The sequence below is a fragment of the Mercenaria mercenaria genome, chromosome 5, assembly GCF_021730395.1.
Source record: "Mercenaria mercenaria strain notata chromosome 5, MADL_Memer_1, whole genome shotgun sequence".
NCBI lineage: Eukaryota > Metazoa > Mollusca > Bivalvia > Venerida > Veneridae > Mercenaria > Mercenaria mercenaria.
The window spans coordinates 14429894-14451440 of record NC_069365.1 but is presented as its reverse complement, the minus strand read 5'-3'; the positions used below and the strand labels follow the sequence as shown (position 1 = coordinate 14451440).

Genomic DNA, 21547 nt, shown 5'->3' with positions numbered 1-21547 from the left:
GGAAGGAAACCGCTTAGATCAATATGATAATTGAGAGTTGCGTCCCTTGTATTATTGCACAAAACTGGTAAAAAGAAAAAAAATGTAAATACTTTACTTTTGCTTCATTTTATTTGTTTCTGAATGTTGCGTTACTGTTTTTAAATATTTTCTCTGTTTTATATCAATATATATATCAATGAAACCTTGTCAGCCCATTATATGAAGTGTTTTTTTCACTGGTGTAGAAATCGGACATAGCATTTTTATGACTATAGATACTGGTACTGATGATAAACCCGGACAGATGATAGAGTCGACCACCTTGGAAATATTTGATTGCAATCGGTTATTTATAAAACTGAACACGCCATCTTATAGTTTCCACTTACAACACCAACTGGTGTAAACAAAAACAAAATTGGTAAATAATCTGTATAAATAAAGGAAGTGTCTAGCCGTCCGGTAACCGGACGCCTAGCCTGCATTCTAGTCGTCTGGTTACCGGACGGCTAGCAAATCCTCATGGGATTTTCTGGTCGTCCGGTAATTGATTTCCTAATGAATAAGACATGATTTTATATAGTTTTAATGTTACTTACTTAAGATATCGATATTTATCTGCAAACAAAATTTTGTGTAAATACATACTAATATGAATTAAGGCACCGCCTAGCATTGAGGATTTATCTTTTATATATCCGCGTAGAAAGAAATATTCAGCTCAAGAAAGGGAAACTTTGCTCTAAACTCTAGTTTACATTTAGTGTCATCATACCTCTTACAGCGAATATCATACTTTGCAAAATTTACAGAAGCCGTGACAGTGACGTCATTCAGTGTTCTCGCACTAGCTTTTAAGATTTTTTTGGTTTGTTTGCACTCCACGCAAAAACTTGACGACCTTTACACTTTCTTACTGTTTTAAGTGTTTTTCAGTTGCATGTACAGTTTTCATTACGAAAAAGAAGTAAAACAATCATGTTAGCGCGGTTTACGAGTTTCTTTGACTGATTCGGGGTGCTCGGATGTTCATGCAGACAACCAGTCTGCAGTTTGTATATAAACCGGAACCGGAAAACATCGAAAAAATTGCCTCAGTATATGCAGACAACAAAGACGAATAACTATATACGGACGTTACCGTCTCGGGGATTTTCATCCCCTATAAACATTTACAAAAAATCACTGCATTATTCAGCCGATAAAATGGAAGTTTGCCGAACTCAGTAATGGCGAGATCGACGTGATGTCACTTATTAAAATCTGTTCATCTGGAGGCTTTTATGGGAGCGGAATTTTGTAATTTTAACAACTTTTTCACTGGATTTTCAAAATTAAAACAGTTTTTAAGTACTTTCAAATTTTCATATTTTAGTATTCAAATATTTTTTTAATGAATAACTGTTTTAAATGACATCTAATTTCAAAAGCGGCTGCGTGATGTTCAAAACTTTAAGAAAAACAGTAGTTAAGCATTCATAATTAACCCATTTTATTTTGAAATAATTATAGTCAAAATTAATGAATGAATTGCTTTTTTAAGCTTTCCATTCTTCAAAGTATATATATAGATTTGTGTTTTAATAATTAAAGTTTAGGCCGTTAGAAAAAACATAACTTTTTACAAAATAGCATACTAAACGGACGTTCGGCGATCAATGTTGTATCATTTCTAAAAATAGAATATCAACAGATTTGTAAACAAACACGATCTCTTGCATTTAATCGACTGAAAAATCAGATACCGTAAGTATTGATATTTTAAGTAAATAACATTTAAAACTATATAAAATCATTACTTATTCATTAAGAAATCAATTACCGGACGACTAGAAAATCCCCTGAGGATTTGCTAGCCATCTGGTAACCGGACGACTAGAACGCAGGCTAGTCGTCCGCTTACCAGACGGCTAGACACTTCCATAAATAAATGACTTACATAAATTTGTATAAAAAATATTTATCCAAAATTACTGGGGAAGAGGGTGTTTTTTTGCGCATGCTCACTGTCGAGACATGAAGGCCTGACATTTGGTAACTTTTCATTACTTGATCAGGAATGGCTGTTTTTTGGTGAAAGTTTCAATATAATAATACCAAGAAAATTTTGTAAATGACAAAGTGTTCGAATTTATCATCAGTCAACGTTCATACAGTCCCCTTTTTACATACCCCTTTCATGGCCTCACTTCTTGTGAGTTTGCTTACTAAATATAAATTTGAATTATGTAAAGTTTTCAGCAAAGGTTAAGCTTTATTTTGATACCAACCATTGATTACAATTTGCAGAAATAAAAAAGTTACAGGTAAAAAACCTCATTTTCTGTTTGGTTTTATCATCAGTACCAGTAGTCTATACTATTCCAGAATTATTATAGTTTGCCTCGAACACTTGTTGCGATCATGCCACAAATATCAGGTGAACATGGAACATGCTGGGAAAACTTGAGGTAAAATCGATACCATAATCGCGGGATGTTCGTTTGGTGTTCACTTTTCAATGGCAAATTGTATTTGCTGGGAACAAGTTGTCACATACAAGTAGCTGTGAGTTTCCTACGAATAAGTTGCTGCGATCATCCCGTGAATGCATATGGTGAGGCTAGTTTTCTCTATATGGCAATATTGAAAACTTTAACTATTTTTCTCCTCTGAAATTCCTGACACAAACTCAAATAGTCAAAATATTTTCACTCATAATGTTCCCAAGTCCACATTACCCCCTCCCCAACCTCACCCACCAAAAAAGCTTTTTTGCTTTAGGTTCCTGTGTTTTCACCTGTGCTCAGAACGAGCCATTGTGATCTCTCGCCGTCCGTCATCCATCCATCCACACTTTTCTTCAGAAGAACTACTTGTCAGAATATCACCAAACTTAGTCAGTAGCAATCTGGCATGGTCGAGTTTGTTCAAATGTTTCAGTTTTGCTCTTTTTATACGCCTGTTTTTTCAAAACAAGACGTATTATGTGATGGCACGTGATCTGTCCATGCATCTGTCCATCATAATTCATGTCCGGAGCTTAACTTTATGAGGCCTAAAAAAAAAAATTCTCTGTTTCCGGTAACATACTCAAAAAAATTAGAGTAGGTAGGTCGGAATTTTTTTTTTTTTTTTGGATTTTTTTTATTAAGGTAGACTTTTAGGAAATTATTTTTGTGTCAAAAAATGAATGCAAATAAGGGGGATATGCCAGACATCCCAACTTGTTCTGAATGCCAAGTGGGAGTTTTTGCTTTCCGAAGTGGGAGATTGAGGTGTTCAAGTGGGAGATTTGCCTTTAGAGCATCAGTAAGTTGATTTCTAACATCACTGGCCATGTTTAAAGCATAAAAAGTGCAGTTTTGCAACTTTTTGTTAAAAAGTTGAAAAAAATATTCTCCAAGGCCATAAAAACATTTAGGGTAGGGCCAAAAATTTAAGGCAGATCGGGATAATTTTTTTTCACGCCTAAGCGTTAAAGGTATTGACTTTAAACTTGGCATATAGGTACATGGCAGTGAGTTGATGTGCAGAGCACTTCAACTGGCTCTATAGGTCAAAGGTCATGGTCACAAATTGAGCTAAAAGGTCAAATCTAGGGCCGTCATGGCCCACTATTATGGTGTTGTCGATTAGTATCACATCATCATCATCATCCCCCACCACCCACATTACCCTCTCCCACTTCATATTGCATGGATCCCCACTCCAAAAAAAAAAAAATTGATGTCTATTTCAAAATAATTTCTGATATTTTTCTTTTTTTGCATGACCCTTTACCAAAACTGTTTAGGAAAGCTGTGAAACTCAGATGCTTCATCTCCCTTGAATTTTGGCATTGAAAAGTTTTGCACCGCTGCCTAAAACAAAATGAAACTCTACTGACCCACCACAGAAATATAGGTGTCACCCTTTGGCCACCTTTTGACCATGTAAAATGCCGGAAACTTGTGGGATGTAAAACAAAACTGTATATATGAAAAGCTGCGGCATACATTCTTACCTCGACTGTACGAAGTATAGAGAGCTATCCTACTCGACCCGGCGTCTGTGTCCGCATGGGCGTCAGCGTCTTTCCACGTCCGCACTTTGGTTAAAGTTTTGATGCACTTTCTCTTTATCCTTGTTATTAACTTGATGGATTTACTTCAAACTTAAAACAGTTGTTCCTCATCATCACCCACATCATATGGCACAAGGGCCATAACTCTGGCACTAATATTTCATGAATTAACCCCCCTTTATATTTAGAATTTCAGGTTAAAGTTTTGGTGCACTTTCACTTTATATCAGTTATTACTGAATGGATTTGATTCAAACTAAAATAATTGTTCAATATCATCACCCACATCATATGGCACAAGGGTCATAACTCTGGCACCAATATTTCATGAATTATCCCCCCTTTTACTTAGAAAACCAGGTTAAAGTTTTGGTGCACTTTCACGTTATCTAAGTTATTACCGAATGGATTTGATTCAAACTTAAAATAGTTGTTCAACATCATCACTCACATCATATGACACAAGAGCCATAACTCTTGCACCAGTGTTTCATGAATTATCTCCCCTTTTTACTAAGAATTTCAGGTTAAAGTTTTGGTGCACTTCCACTCTATCTCAGTTATTACTGAATGGATTTGATTCAGACTTAAAATAGTTGTTCCACCTTATCACCCACATCATGTGACACAAGGGCCATAACTCTTGCACCATTATTTCATGAATTATCTCCCCTTTTTACTTAGAATTTCAGGTTAAAGTTTTGGTGCACTTTCACGTTATTTAAGTTATTACCAAATGGATTTGATTCAGACTTAAAATAGTTGTTCAACATCATCACTCACATCATATGACACAAGAGCCACAACTCTTGCACCAGTGTTTCATGAATTATCCCCCCTTTTTACTTAGAATTTCAGGTTAAAATTTTGGTGCACTTCCACTTTATCTCAGTTATTACTGAATGGATTTGATTCAAACTTAAAATAGTTGTTTCACCATATCACCCACATCATGTGACACAAGGGCCCATATCACCCACATCATGTGACACAAGGGCCATAACTATTTCACCATTATTTCATGAATTATCTCCCCTTTTTACTTAGAATTTCAGGTTAAAGTTTTGATGCACTTCCACTCTAACTGTTTAATACTGAATGGATTTGATTCAAACTTAAAATAGTTGTTCCACTTTATCACCCACATCATATGACACAAGGTCCATTAATTCTGGCACCAGTTTTTCATGAATTATGCCCCTTTTACTTAGAATTAAAGGTTAATTTTGATGCATTTTCACTATATCTCAATTATTACAAAATGGATTTGATTCAGCATGACACAGGGTGCATCAATCTTGCACCAATATTTCATGAATTATGCCCCCTTTTTCCTAAGAATTATACTTAAAATTTAATGTTTTGATACACTTGATCCTTATCTCTCTTATTACTTAATACTTTTGACACAGACTTAAGCTATTATCCAGTATTTTATCCACGTTGGAGTCATTAAACACTCCAGTGACAGCTCCAGCTTCGTTAAATGTGCCCAGTTTCACTATCCAGCATCGAAATAGTCGAGCGCGGTGTCTCCTGTGACAGCTCTTGTTAGCTCACCACTGAATGGATTTTGATGAAACTTTACACAAATGATCTCTTGGTAGCCCCCTTTCAAAGTTGTTCAAATGGTTCCGGTTCGTTGAACATATTGGTCTATTTGGTTTTCAGTAATCTGACTTCAAATTTTTTTTCTCTAGAGCTTTGATATTTGGCATGTGATATAAGGGTTTGAATCTCTACCATACTTGTCCAAATTATTGCCTTAAGGTCAAAAATGGCCACAATTTCAAAGTGTGACATGTACTTACTTTAGGCTTATATATTAGAAACTTTGAAAATCTTCTTTTCTGAATCAGTAATAGCTAGAGCCTTGATATTTGGCGTGTGATATCGGAGTTGTACAGGTGAGCGCTTCAGGGTCAGTGACCCTCTTGTTTTAATCTTTATTGCTTTAAACAGTTTTTATTCAATATTCATGTACATGCACAGATATATAATCACATTTAGATGTGTGTAAGAATTTGAAAGCATGCTTTCACAGAAAGCGTATGTAAATTCAATTTGTAATTAAATATTAATAGACATAAATTATTATTCAGCAAACTACATGTACATCATGACAAGATAAAGTATAATTTTGTGTTTCACATAAACTAGCTGCGACAGGAATTTTGCAATATTAAAGGATATTAAGTTATTTATATAGATTGGTAAAATGTTAATGTCAACAGCTGGCAGAAATAATATGATGTTTGGAATTATATGTGGATCTAAATTGCAAAAGTTGTTATATCCACTTTGAAATTTATACATTCATTCACGATTTGTATTTTTTTCACCAAATGAATATCAGATGTAATATTCACAAATGAATGGCAAGTTACAAGTGAAAGGGCAAGGTTTAGTTTTGATGAATGAAAAATATCTTGATCTTACAGAATCGGATGAACAGGTTTGTACTGGTACAGAATCCAGGGACACTGGTTAGGTTAACTGCCCGCCATTACATGACTGAAAAACTGTTGAAAAACTGCGTTAAACCCAAAACAAACTTACGTCCAGAGAACTGTAACAGTGGTGCATGACATCAGAAATTAAAAAGCTGTTATAAAATGGTGACTTAGATTTTACTTACAAATTGCTGTTAACTTAGTTGTTTATTTCCAGACTGTGAATTTCCAACTTGAAGTTGTTTATTTCCAGACTGTGACTTTCCTAGTTGTATATTTCCAGTCTGTTACTTTCCTGGTTGTTTACTTCCAGACTGACTTTCCTGGTTGTTTATTTCCAGACTGTGACTCTCCTAGTTGTTTATTTCCAGACTGTGACTCTCCTCAGGTTGTTTATTTATCAGACTATGACTTTCCTTGTTGTTTATTTTCAGACTTTGAATTTCCAAGTTGTTTATTACCAGTGTGACTTTCCTTGTTGATTATGGCCAGATTTTGACTTCACTGGTTATTTATTTCCAGACTGTGACTTTCCTAGTTGTTTATTTCAAGACTGTGACTCTCTTGGTTATTTATTTCCAGACTGTGACTTTCCTTGTTGTTTATTTATCTGACTATCACTTTCCTAGTCGTTTATTTCCAGACTTTGAATTTCCAAGTTGTTTATTTACAGCGTGATTGACTTTCCTGGTTGTTTATTGCCAGACTGACTTTCCTTGTTGTTTATTTATCTGACTATGACTTTCCTAGTCGTTTATTTCCAGACTTTGAAAATCCAAGTTGTTTATTTCCAGCGTGATCGACTTTCCTGGTTGATTATTGCCAGACTGTGATGCTCCACGTTGTTTCTTTCCAGATTTTGTTGTTTATTTCTAGACTGTGACTTTCCTAGTAGTTTATTTTCAGACTGTGACTCTCCTGGTTGTTTATTTATCTGACTATGACTTTCCTTGTTGTTTATTTCCAGACTTTGAATTTCCAAGTTGTTTATTTCCAGCGTGATCAACTTTCCTGGTTGATTAATGCCAGACTGTGATGCTCCTGGTTGTTTCTTTCCAGATTTTAACTACACTGGTTGTTTATTTCCAGACTGTGAATTTCCTAGTTGTTTATTTCCAGACTGTGACCTTCCTAGTTGAGAATGAGCGATCAGGAAGAGCAGGATGATGAGTTGCTAGCACTGACTAGTATCTATGACAATGTGCTCAAGGTCACAAAAGAAGGTGAGCTCAATGGTGGAGAATTGTCTGCCAGTCCAGTACTGCCTGACGATTTCTGTGTGAAAATTTTGAAGAATCAGAAAGGTAATTCTTCCTTTTTAAAGTCAAATATTGGTTTAGAATATTTTGTATTTAGGTTAAACTATATTATACATTCAGTGCGTGCGTATATCAGATAGTTTACTACGGATGGTACAGTAGTGTATTTTAAAGCGGTGTCAAGTAAAATTACTTCTAGTAAATTTTTCAGATTTACCATTTTACTCATTCACAAAAATTATGATGAGTAAAATTAATACTCATAGGCCAAAAAAATTATCTGGAGCCCTGCTATAATCATCAAACATTGCATAAGGATTGATCTCAGTTACTAATCTTTGAATATAGGTGGGTGGTGATGGGATGATTTGGGTAATGCAGCAGCCCATATTACTGCCTCACCCTCAATGAATTAACCTGCACACACAAACACACACCCTTCCCCTAGACAGCATCATGGCCATCTAGGGCCAGCATCATGACCATCAAGGGCCAGCAGCATCATGGCCATCTAGGGCCAGCATCATGGCCATCTAGGGCCAGCATCATGACCATCAAGGGCCAGCTAGCATCATGGCCATCTAGGGCCAGCATCATGGCCATCTAGGGCCAGCATCATGACCATCAGGGGCCAGCTAGCATCATGGCCATCTAGGACCAGCATCATGGCCCTCGTGTTGGAAGTTGCCAGATATAATTATATCACTCTGATATTTTAATAATTCACTGAAAAATGTGTGATATAATATTTTACTGTTGTACTTTACAGGAAGTAGTGGGGAGACAAGTGAAACAGAGTTACACATAATTAGATACCTACCTCCAATATTGTTGAATTTTGTTTTACCAAAGGACTACCCATCCTGTAACGCTCCACAGTTCACTCTCTCTTGTAAATGGCTCAACAGGCAGCAGGTACTTGTAACAGCTTTTCATATTCCCCTTTTCCTTATTGAAAGAGGCATTGTTACTAGATTTAATGGAGAGTTTTTACGTATCACTTTAGGGATAACTATATAGTATATGTACTAGTACTACTATGCAATAATTAAATATCTTTGTATTCCATGCACATTGTCATTTGAAAGCTATCATTAAAAATTCAAGTGCCCATCCTCACAAAACTTACGTTACAGGGTATGTTGAAAATTGATAAAAAAGAAATTGTATCACTGAAAATTTATAAAAACATAGATAATATTTCAATTTATAGCTTGGAAAACTGTGCAAGAAGTTAGATTCCATTTGGGAGGAGAACACGGGTTGTGTTGTATTATTTATGTGGAACACATTCCTGCAAGACGAGCTGTTTGATTTCCTATCTCTCAGTTCGCCACTGGAACTTGCTCATGTGATCAACCCTAGAAAAGATTCAAACCTTGACGACCGTGCCATACAGGAAATATCGTCAGAACACGAACTTTTACCAGTGATATTAGAGTTCAACAAACAGGAAAAATTCCGCCAGTTTGAGAAATCCAGTTTTACGTGTAAAGTGTGTTTTAGTGAAAAAGCTGGTGTAAATTGTACAATATTTCATGACTGTGATCACGTATACTGTAATGAGTGTATGAGAGACTATTTCAGTGTACAGATAAGAGATGGAAATGTGAAAGGTCTGGAATGTCCAGATGATAAATGTGAATCACAGGCACATCCTGCACAAGTAAGCATTTTCAAGTCTTGAATAGAAAATAGTGAGTGAAAGGGTTTTCATTGTAGATATTCTAACATTAAGTTCAGATATTACACTTCAGCATTTTCTTGCCAGTTTCCTTTTCTAAATGTTAAATATAAATGGCTCTTTCTTTTCTGTTTGCAGTTACAACAATACATTTATTATATATTTGTTTTAACAGTCATAAATGTTACGTTTATTGCTGACACACTGATTCTCTGTATTTTGACTATAGATTATTTCTGTTTTCTTTTTGCATTAGACATTATTTTTCAGCAGATTGACACAGGTCAGGTGTAGAGGATAGGTCACGGTACACCTTTTTTTGAAGACTTTTCATGAGAGTTATATACAAACTCTTAGTTGTATGAGCTATTTTGAAGGACTTATACTCAAGTTTTGTCTTAACAGGTTAAAAAGTTGGTGTCACCAGATCTGTTCAGCAAGTATGATCAGTTGTTATTCCAGACGAGCCTAGATACGATGTCAGACGTGACGTTCTGTCCTCGACCAGTCTGTCAATCACCTGTTCTGATGGAAAGGGAGACAACTCTTGCTACATGTCCAGTCTGTCATTTTACATTCTGCACACTTTGTAGACTGGTATATCATGGATTATCTCCCTGTAAACTGAAAGCAGGTGGGCTTTTTTAAGAAAAAATATTTTCAAACATTCATGAATATAAGAAATCATGCTGTATGGTTACAATATGAGACAATGATGAATATTCATGGCTCACTTTTACAATTGTTGGCCTATTTAAAAAGGTGTCTTGTGGTAACATTCTCTGATAGAATCTACTAAAAAGAGATACAGTACTCAAAATCACACAATACATAAATACGTATTTCAGAAGGCTCTCGGCTTGGAAAATTATAGATATTTACCAGTATGTATTTAAAAAGCTGTTACTTCCTTAAAATTGTTTTATTTTTGAAAATAACAAAACTGCATATATTCAGCTAAATTAAAGTACACCATTGTTTCTACAAAAATGCACAGCTGTATGAATAATGTGTGGTTCTTTTTTAGAAGTTTTTTTTATAATCATGCACAGACAGGTGGATAAATAATACTATTCAGATCTAAATTCCACTATGAAGCAAACTTCTTTGTTTCAATGCACACATCTAGAAGTTAAACAAAAATTAGAAAAAAATGTAAATAGTTTTTTTTTTCACTTGACTATATTTTTAAACTCCTAGATGGATTGTTGAAGTTACGAGAGGAGTATTTGTCAGCGGACTCTGCCACCAAGAAATTACTTGAGAAACGATACGGCAAGATAACAATACAGCAAGCTCTAGAAGAGAGCTTTTCTAATGAATGGCTCAAGCAGCACTCGAAACAATGTCCAGGTTGTGGAGCTTTCATTCAGGTATGTCTGGCATAAGATTGTGGGGCTTTCATTCAGGTATGTCTGGCATAAGATTGTGGGGCTTTCATTCAGGTATGTCTGGCATAAGATTGTGGGGCTTTCATTCAGGTATGTCTGGCATAAGATTGTGGGGCTTTCATTCAGGTATGTCTGGCATAAGATTGTGGGGTTTTCATTCAGGTATGTCTGGCATAAGATTGTGGGGTTTTCATTCAGGTATGTCTGGCATAAGATTGTGGGGCTTTCATTCAGGTATATCTGGCATAAGATTGTGGGGCTTTCATTCAGGTATGTCTGGCATAAGATTGTGTGGTTTTTATTCAGGTATGTCTAGCATCAAGTTTTTGGGCATTCATTTAGATATGTCTGGCATCAAGTTGTGTGACTTCCATTCAGGTATGTCTGGCATCAAGTTGTGAGGCTTTAATTCAGGTATGTCTGGCATCAGGCTGTGGGACTTTCATTCAGGTATGTCTTCCATCAGACTGTGGGACTTTCGTTCAGGTATGTCTGGCATCAGGTTACAGGGCATTCATTCACATTTGTCTGTCATCAAGTTTTGGGCTTTCATTCAGGTATGTCTGTCATCAAGTTGCAGGGCTTTTTTTTCAAATATGTCTGGCATTAGATTGTGGGGCTTTCATTCAGGTATGTCTGGAATCAAGTTGCAGAGCTTTCATCCAGGTATGTCTGACATCAGGCTGTGGGACATTCAGATATATCATGTTGAGGGGGGAACTTCCTTCATGTATGTCTGATATGTAGTTGCAGGACTTCCATTCAGGTATGTCTGGCATCAAGTTTTGAGTCTTTCTTCCAGTATGTCTGGCATTAGCTTGTAGGGTCATTATTCAGTTATGTCTGGCATCAGGTTGTGTAGCTTTCATCCAGGTATGTTTGGTGTCACGTTGTTGGGCTTTCATTAGGGTATACTAGCATCAGGCTGTGGGGCTTTCATATAGGTATGTTTAACATCCGTGTGTGGGGCTTTCATTCAGGTATGTAAGTTTAAAAAATGAACAGTTAACAATTTTGCAAGAATATTTGAAAAAGAAAAATTCAAGCTGCAGAGATTGAAAAATTGTATTTGGTTCATCATCATATTCAATGAACATTACAATAGATACTTGCCAGAATGTACGTCACCAGTGTGACACATTGAGGTTTGTTTTGTGTGACACATTGATGTTTGTTTTGTTTTTTTGCCAAACTAAAAATTTGCTACATCTCTTTAAGAAAATATTGCATTTACAGATGTTCTGTGAGTACACAGATGAAAAGTAAGATTTGTAGTCCTATCTTACAGACAAGTTCCTCTGTCACTGTACTGCTCTAACCTGTTCATAGACCTGTCATAAGCCTTTGTATATTTGTTTAAAAAAAATACTTTTGTAAAGCATTTTTAACATGATGGCCTGTGTGAGACTTAAACACGGACACTGATTTTTAGCTTGTCTGATCTTTGAAAAAAATCTACGAGGTATTGTTGACACTTGATCGTCGATGTCGGCGTTAGTTAAAATTTTTGTTTAGGTCCACCTTTTCTCAAAAACTAAAACAACTATAGCTTTAAAACTTTGTACACTTGTTAATCATCATTAGATGAGTAAGTAGACCAAGACCCTTAAATGTAACATGCGTTTTGTCAGAATTATGGCATAAAATTTTGATTAAAATTTTTGTTTATGTCAGTTAATTTGAATACTATAAGAACACTAGCTTTGAAACTGTGCAGACTTGTTTATCATCATTAGGTGAGTACATAGGCCAAGAGCCATAAGTCTGTTATGCATATGGCCCTTTATGTACATAGAAAATTTGAATTCCTTTTATTTAGGTCCACTTTTCTTGAATTCTATAAGAGCTGTAGCTTTTAAACTTTGTACACTTATTAGCATTAGATTAGTAAGTAGGTCAAGAACCATAACTATCTCTTGCATTTATCAGAATTATGAGCCTTTTTAACTTAGAAAATCAGTATTTCATGGTTGTTTTTATGTTTAAGTTCACTTTTCTTGAACACTTACCATAGGTTTGAAATTTCTTACATTTTTTTGTCATCAGTTAAGATGAGTAAGAAGGCCAAGAACCATAACTCTTCTCTTGCATATTGTCCAGTACTTACAGTTAAGCGATGACACCTGCAGGTGGTGCTTTTGTTAACTATATAATTAAAATCACAATCTGAATTTCAGAAAATAGATGGCTGCAACAAGATGACCTGTATGAAATGCCGTGCATATTTTTGTTGGATATGTAACAGCTCGTTGTCACGTGCAAACCCATACTCTCACTACAACACCCACGGATCACCGTGTTATAATAAACTGTTTGAAGGCGTTGCAATAGATGACTGGGAGGATGAAGATGATGATTGGGGTTGGGATTGATTGGAATCATTCACCATTATTTTAATGAATGTATGGTTGTAACTGATTTAGCTGCATACTACTTAATTTTTCTTTTATTAGCTCATCTGATTTTTAGCTCGACTATTCGAAGAATAGGGGAGCTATCCTACTTGCCCCGGCGTCTGCGTTAGCATGAGCGTCACACAAATGTTTAAGTTTGCGTACCACCACAAATTTTTTCAAAGTCCATTGAGATATTGCTTTCATATTTTGCATACTTGTTTACCATCATGACCCCAGTCTGTAAAAAGGAGGAGGCAACTCTATCAAGCATTTTGACTGAATTATGGCCCCATTTCGACTTAGAATAAATGTTAAAGTTTGCGTACCACCCCAAATATTTTCAAAGTCCATTGAGAAATTGCTTTCATATTTTGCATACTTGTTTACCATCATGACCCCAGTCTGTAAAAAGGAGGAGGCAACTCTATCAAGCATTTTGACTGAATTATGGCCCCTTTTCGACTTAGAATATGCTTATTGTAATGTTAAAGTTTTACTCATAGCTTATATTATACTATCAAGCACTGAGAATAGTCGAGCACGCTGTCCACTGACAGCTCTTGTTGAAAAAAACCTATGAGGTATTGTCAAAATATTTGTTTTGGTCCACCTTTATTCAAAAACTAAAACTGTAAGAGCTACAGCTTTGAAACTTTGCACACTTATTTATCATCATTACATGACTGTGTAGGCCAAGAACCATAACTCTGATTTGCATTTTGTCAAAATTATGGCCCTTTTTGTACTTAGAAAATTTGAGTTTCTTTGTTAAAATTTTTGTTTAGGTCCACCTTTTCTCAAAAAATATAAGAGATACAGCTTTGAACTTTGCACACTTGTTTATCATCATTAGATGACTGTGTAGGCCAAGAACCATAATTCTGATATGTTTTTTGTCAGAATTATGGCCCTTTTTGTACTAAGAAAATTTGAGTTTCTTGGTTAAAATTTTTGTTTTAGGTCCATCTTTTCTCAAAATCTGTAAGAGCTACAGCTTTGAAATTTTGCACACTTGTTTATCATCATTAGTTGACTATGTAGGCCAAGAACCATAACTGTAACTTGCAATTTGATTGAATTATAGCCCTTTTTGTACTTAGAAATTCTGAACTGTTACTCTCTTCTTACATACGGTCCAGCACTTGCAGTTGAGCGATGGCACCTGTAGGTGGTGCTCTTGTTCTTAATTAGTTGTCTGCCAGCTTAGGTTAGTAGGGAGAGTGCAGATCAACTTATTGCAGGGTATTGTCAGATTCCCAGGTGAGCCATATGTTCTCCATGATGACTGATGAAAGACATTATGTCTGAAGTCACACGTCCTCTACCTCTGATTCATGTGGGGAAGTTGACAGTTACTATTAGAGAACAGGCTAGTGCTTGAACAGTACCCAGGAAAACTGGTTAGGTTAACTGCCCAATGTTACTCAGCTAGAATACTGTTCAAAATGGCATTAAACCCAGACAAAACTTAAACAGTTATTTATATATCTGGATACTTTGGTTACTGGTAGAAGTTTCCATTTCGGTTTCAAAAGCATACATGCTTTTCAAGTGGGTACTGGCAGCAGGTCTTCATGTATGCTTAAACACTACTATGTTAATACACAAATGGAAGTAACTCTGATTGCTCCAGTGTTGCATATGTTTGTAGGTACAAATCTTTGAAATATCAAGCTTTGAGTCAGCATTTCACACTTTTTCTGATCTTTGAAACAACAAAATTGTCATCTAAACTTTGTCACTGTCATCTAAATATACCTTACAGAATATCCTACCTTGTGTTGTCATGTCAAAGAGCATACCTCCCATGGGTAACATCCAGTTAATGCACATGTCTCGTATGACAATGTAATATATATATAAGCAAACGTGGTCATTCAAGCATTGTCACCATTGGAATAATTGATTTTTTGGGTCAGAAGATTTCATAGGAATTAGAATGGATTAGCTGCATATAGTTTAGTTTTATCAAAAATAAATTTATTTGGACTATAACATTGTTAACTTTTAAATATTTAGTTAAGACTCACAGGATAAGTAAGGGGAGAATATGTGTCAGGCAGCCGGTTAGCTCAATCGGTAGAACACTCGCCCTGTAAGTGAGGGGTCCCTGGTTCGAGCCCCAGACTGACTGCACATTTTTCTCACCCTGTGACATTCAACGCTATTTTGATGGTTCAGCTAAATGCTTGTTGAAACGAGTAGTTTGATTGGTTCAAATAAAAATAGATTTGCAAAAATAAAAATAGCAATATCGGCAAATCCAAATATACAAAAAGATGAATGTGAATAGGTCATCCTCAGATCTTCGTTTAGAAGATCAAGTACTTTAGTCAGATTGCAATGGAACCTTAAACGTCAATGTTTTATATATTGACATTCAATTTTCATATTGGGGTGTATGATGTCATTTGTGATGTCAGTTTCATGTATGGTTGCCGCGTTCATGTATGTTGCCACATTTAAAAGTTGTTTAACGAAGATATTTTTAATTTCACTCAGGCTTAATAACAAATTTGTATCATTTATATAATAATTTTAAGTTTAGACACATATGTAATAGAAAGATTATTATACTTCCATCAAAAAATATGCACTTGTTCTTTCGCTGAATAATATTGCACTCCTAAAGTCACACAATATTTCCGCTGCAGAGCTTGTGCATATTTCTTGATACAAATTTATGGATATATATTGTAAGTACCTCCAAGGTATATATATATTGTCAATATTTATTATATATACAGTGGAGTCCGCTTATTTGCATACCCAATTTGTCAAAGCAAAATATGCGAATAACCGGGCTATTCGTTTATCCGAATACACGTATATGGCATCTGTTTCGGTATGCTTCGGCTGCTCTAGGAGCAATGGTTATTACTTTGAATCAATACGGCAACATTAATTGGAAAATGTGTCACTAATGGAGTGATTAATCATACCTGTGTATGTTTTAAACAAATAAAACTGTAAATGACAATACTGTTGAAGTATTTTCGACGAATTGATAACAAAAGTACTGTCCTAATTATAAGAAGGAAGTAGAACGTCATCAGCGGTGTAGCATAAGAACTGCTACAAGTGTGAGAATCACGTTGACGAATTTGTCACGCACCCATTGTCACCTAGGCGATGTGAAACAGCTGATCGGCTAGAGTAATTCACAGCAAATTGTCGGCGTCTTTTGATCATTTTTATCGCTGTTTGCGACCAAATAAGTGGACTTTTAGCCAAATATTTTATGCAATTAAGCGGGACAGATTAAAAATTTCATGCAATTATGCGAAAAACTTTAAAGGTAATTATATAGGGATCGATCGGTGCTTCAAATTCGTATGCGAATATCCGGGATATGCGATTAACCGATATGCAATTAAGTGGAACGTACTGTATATGATATGCTATTCAAATAAATTGGTTTATACATGGAATTTTGAGAATGTATATTTCTGCAGAGTCATCTGTGCTGGTCATTTTACATATGATATGAAATGGTGATAGATAAGGGGTTTAAACAAAGTCTTGATGGAATCATATTAAAATAGTCTGCAACAGCTTATAATGAATTTCTCAAAATATTTAATCAAAAATAGTCATTCCTAAGTAATAAATAACTGGTAATGGAAGTTTACCTGTGTTGGTTGTTTCTGTACATGTAACAGTTAATGTTTTGGGCATTAATAATTAGTAAAACACCAATTTATTATTATATCTGTATTATGTGTTAGCAATGTTTGTTCATTTTGAATACACGGCTACTGTTATTGAATGAACTTCAAACGCAGTATAAAGATGAATTCAAAATATATGCATACATGTATTGACTGTCGAAATGAAGCCGCTTTCAGACTATTCAGGAATCTTTCCCTGTTGTCCCATTTCTGTATTTAAAAAAATATTTGGATTTGAAGATAACGATCTTAAATGCATGTATCACTGTGTATGTTAGGGTTTTCTGTACCCAGTAGGAGGTAGGGAATGAAAAAAATCTAATCTAGGCTGTCCCTTGGGTTAGTGAAAAAAGAACATCCTGCTTATTAGTGCATTCTGATTATTTGTTCAGATTATTTTATGAAAGGTAGAACAGAATGTTGACCAAATATAGGAAAGTTATCCATATAATTGTATGAAAGGCAGTTGAGCAAGTATTTGGAAATTGTTACTACTGTTTGTTCAGATTATTGCATAAAATGCAGAACAGAAAGTTGACCAAAGATAGACAAATTTATTGTTATGACTGGTTGTCCATGTTATTGTATCAAAGGCAGAACAGAATGTTGACCAAAGAGAGGGAAATTGTTACGACTGGCTGTCTGGTTTTCCAGATTTTTGCATGACAGAACAGAATGTTGACCAAAGATAGGGAAATTTATTGTTACAACTGGTTGTCTGGTTGTCCATATTATTGTATGAAAGGCAGAACAGAATGTTAACAAGCCTTTGAAATATTAAAACAATACCTTCAGTTATTGCTCATCCTGTTTATAATTGGCATTTTCAATATGTTTTTGTGTTAATCAAGATAATATTACTGAAAAATAACTTCAGTGTGTGTTTGTGTTTACAATTTGCTACAAATTTCAAATTGCCAGAAACTTTTATTGTTGACATTTGGAAGAAAGCAAATGTTAAAACTGAACTAGATGATTGTTCATTTTTGTTAAATATTTACAAGCAGTGTCATTGCTTACCACCAGGTATACATGTAGTATATTTTTCTATAGCAGTTCTTACTGCAACAATTATAAATATATATTCTGACTGGTATATATTGTGTTATCGCTGTGAATTAATTTACAGTTTGAATTTGATTGTGATTTATTTATCTGTATATATGTGATTTCCCCCATATTTATCTGTATATATGTGATTTCCCCCATATTTATCTGTATATATGTGATTTCCCCCATATTTATCTGTATATATGTGATTTCCCCCATATTTATCTGTATATATGTGATTTCCCACATATTTATCTGTATGTGATATTAATTGTTTATTTTCACATTCTAGTAAAGAATGCCCTTGTGAATTTATTCTATTGTCACAAGATATGTAGTTCAATTCACTTGCATTGTTGCTTGTAAGAAGGAAAAAACAAATACTAGAAAACCAAGCAAAAGTGTATATATTGTTGCAAACATACATTGCTCTTTGAAATGAAGCCTGTCTGATTAGTGCAGTTTATTTGAGGTGCATCATGACATTTGATCCCAAGGTGAGATATATTTTATACATATTGATTTTTCTTAAATACATTACCTCAGAAGTATATCTCCTTTTCTGATTTATGTTTTGAAGTTGCTGAGAACAAGTTCATACTCGTGTAAAATTCAAAGCACTATTAAAAAGTGGTATAGATCCTCAGTGAACCTAAAGTCTGTCATTTTGATGGTGATGGTGCTAGATTACTTGTAGACAGCATTGAAAATTTATATTTGTATGATCAGTTTTGCTCAAGTATTTGTTTTATATACAAATTTAGTGTGTCGGTGCTTGGATACTGAATGTTAAGCAATGTCAGTTTGTTTTAGCTTGGTTGTGATGAAAGCTTCAAGCTTATTTGAACCACTCTGGAGTAAATTAGTTTAGTTTATGCTTATTTCGTTAGATTATTAATTTATTTTATACTGCACTTAATTTGAATTAATACACTTTTTCTGTAAGGATACTTATATTTGGCTAGTCAGTGTTTAATTACAGGAAAGACAATACTGGGGTACTTTGATATTTTATTAACATCTGTTGTTTTACTAATGGTATACAGTCATATCAGCTTCTTCAAGTGCATTTTTACTCTTATGAGCTTTTGTGACCACTCAATGTCCGTCATCCGTCGTTAACAATTTCTAAAAAAATCTTCTTCTTGAAAACCACTGGGTAGAATTACACCAAACTTCACAGGAATGATCCATAGGTGGTCCCCTTTCAAAATTGTTCAAAGAATTGAATTCCATGTAGAACTCTGGTTGCCATGGCAACCGAAAGGAAAAACTTAAAAAATCTTAAAAATCTTCTCGTCTAAAACCACAAGGCCTAGGCCTTTGATAGATTTAGGCATCATCTAGTGGTCCTCTACCAAAATTGTTCAAATTATCCCCCTAGGGTCAAATATGGCCCCGACCCTGGGGTCACATGGTTTATATAGACTTATATAGGGAAAACTTGGAAAATCTTCTTGTACAAAACCACATGGCCTAGGGCTTTGATATTTGGTATGTTAAAATCTTCTTGTCTGAAACCACAACACTTAGACCTTTGATATTTGGTTTGTAGCATTGTCTTATGGTCCTCAACCAAAATTGTTCAAATTGTACCCCTGGGGTGAAAGGCCCTGCCTTGGGGGTCCCAAATTTTATATAGACTTATATAGGAGAGAACTGGGCTACAAGTCGTATTAAGTCATATTATGAAATGAAAACTCAGATATAAGAAATAAATGACAAATGTCAGATTTGAACTTGTACCAAAAACGCTGATTTTAAGTAGACTTTATGGGGATTTTTGCTCATTGGTAATCGAATATTATAATACAAGTGATATTGATACACTTATGGCATCACTGTCAAATTAACAAAAAAATCACTGAGGTAATAAGATTTTTTCTTCAACTAGTTTGAATAAACAAGCTGTTCTGTTTATACTTATTGGTACAGAGGTGGATCTTCAGCAAAATCATATCATTATGTTGGTATTATATTACTTAGTTTTAGCTTAATGGCTTTTTTTTTTTCAGATATGAAATTCTAAAGTAAAGTTAACAGAATTTTATTACTTTGTTGGGATTTTATTCTATGGATATGTGCATCCCTCACAAATAGTTACGATTTCATAGTAGATTATATCAGTGTGAATTGCTTTTTACACATTATTATACGCCCGTTTGAAAAACGGGACGTATTATGGGAACGCCCCTGGCGGGCGGATGGGCGGGCGGGCAGGCGGCGTCCACAGACTTTGTCCGGAGGATATCTTCTTCTTGCATGGATGGATTTTGATGAAACTTGGCACAGTTGTTCATCATCATGAGACCGAGTGTCATGCGCAAGAACCAGGTCTAAGGTCAAGGTCACACTTTGAGGTCAAAGGTCAAATTCAAGAATGACTGTCCGGAGCATATCTTCTTCATGCATAGAGGGATTTTGATGTAACTTGGCACAATTGTTCACCATCATGAGACGGAGTGTCTTGCGCAAGAACCAGATCCCTAGGTCTAAGGTCAAGGTCACACTTAGAGGTCAAAGGATACAAGAATGAAAACTTTGTCCGGAGCATTTCTTCTTCATGCATGGAGAGATTTTGATATAACTTGGCACAAATGTTCACCACCACGAGATGGAGTGTCTTGCGCAAGAACCAGGTCCCTAGGTCTAAGGTCAAGGTCACACTTAGAGGCCAAAGGTCAGATACAAGAATGACTTTGTCCGAAGCATTTCTTCTTCATGCATGGAGGGATTTTGATGTAACTTGGCACAACTGTACACCATCATGAGACGAAGTGTCATGCGCAGGTCCCTTCTTTAGAATTACTTCCCTTTGTTTTTACTATAAATAGCTTATATTGCAACTTTTTCATTACTAGTCGTAGGGAAAAATCGAGACCACTTTTCTGTAGTACAACATGCATATTACATCCAATGTTGAGGTGTATTTTGACCCATCTCTACAGGGTAAGGATTTTTGTGTGGACTTACAAATTTTTTTTGGATTTTTTTTTTTTTTTTTTTTTTAAAAGATTAACTTCCCTTAGTTGTTACTATAAATAACCTATACTGTAACTTTTTTATAATTGACCGTAGGTAAAAACCAAGATCACTTTTCTGTGGTACAACATAGATGTTACTTTCAAATTTTAGGTGTATTTTAACAGGTATCTCTACTTGGTAAGGAGTTTTTTGTGGACATAGAAAAACAAAAGAATTACAATAATTACTAAACAACCACAAAGTTAAGATTCCATTTGCAAACGCAGCTGCTTTTTGCTAATTTGCTGCGACGGGCGTATATTGTGACATTCTTGCACTCTTGTTTATATTTTACGAATTTAAATATTACAAATTTAAAATTGCTTATTTCTTTGTATCATAGAATCACAGAAAGTGGCTTAATAAATTTTCATTCTGAATGAGGTTACCATGTCATTTTACAGGCAAGAACTTCAGTTGTTCTCTAGAGCAGAAGAAATGTTTAAAACACTCGGAAATACTGGGAAATACTGGGAATATGTTTATGCTTGAGTTTTGCAAGCCTATGTATATTTGTGTGCAACTGTTGTTGGTAATATTTGTTGTTAACATTTTTATATGCCCGTTTGAAAAATGGGACGTATTATGGGAA

General features: G+C 35.1%; 1 protein-coding gene across 1 annotated transcript; it reads left to right on the top strand.

The window, feature by feature from the left end:
- Window positions 1-24: 24 nt before the first annotated feature.
- Window positions 25-19981, top strand: LOC123556508 (E3 ubiquitin-protein ligase RNF14-like). Its single transcript, XM_045347273.2, has 7 exons — window positions 25-84; window positions 7600-7784; window positions 8509-8654; window positions 8953-9405; window positions 9829-10057; window positions 10624-10796; window positions 12992-19981. The coding sequence occupies exons 2-7, from the start codon at window positions 7622-7624 to the stop codon at window positions 13184-13186; spliced, it is 1359 nt and encodes a 452-aa protein (XP_045203208.2). The 5' UTR covers window positions 25-84; window positions 7600-7621; the 3' UTR covers window positions 13187-19981.
- The last annotated feature ends 1566 nt before the right edge of the window (window positions 19982-21547 follow it).

Bases quoted from the DNA above. Each gene is read 5' to 3' on its own strand.
- LOC123556508 (XM_045347273.2), top strand. From the start codon at position 7,622: ATGAGCGATCAGGAAGAGCAGGATGATGAGTTGCTAGCACTGACTAGT. The intron at 7,785-8,508 runs GTAATTCTTCCT...TGTACTTTACAG, and splicing joins AATTTTGAAGAATCAGAAAG to GAAGTAGTGGGGAGACAAGT. The intron at 10,797-12,991 runs GTATGTCTGGCA...TCTGAATTTCAG, and splicing joins GTTGTGGAGCTTTCATTCAG to AAAATAGATGGCTGCAACAA.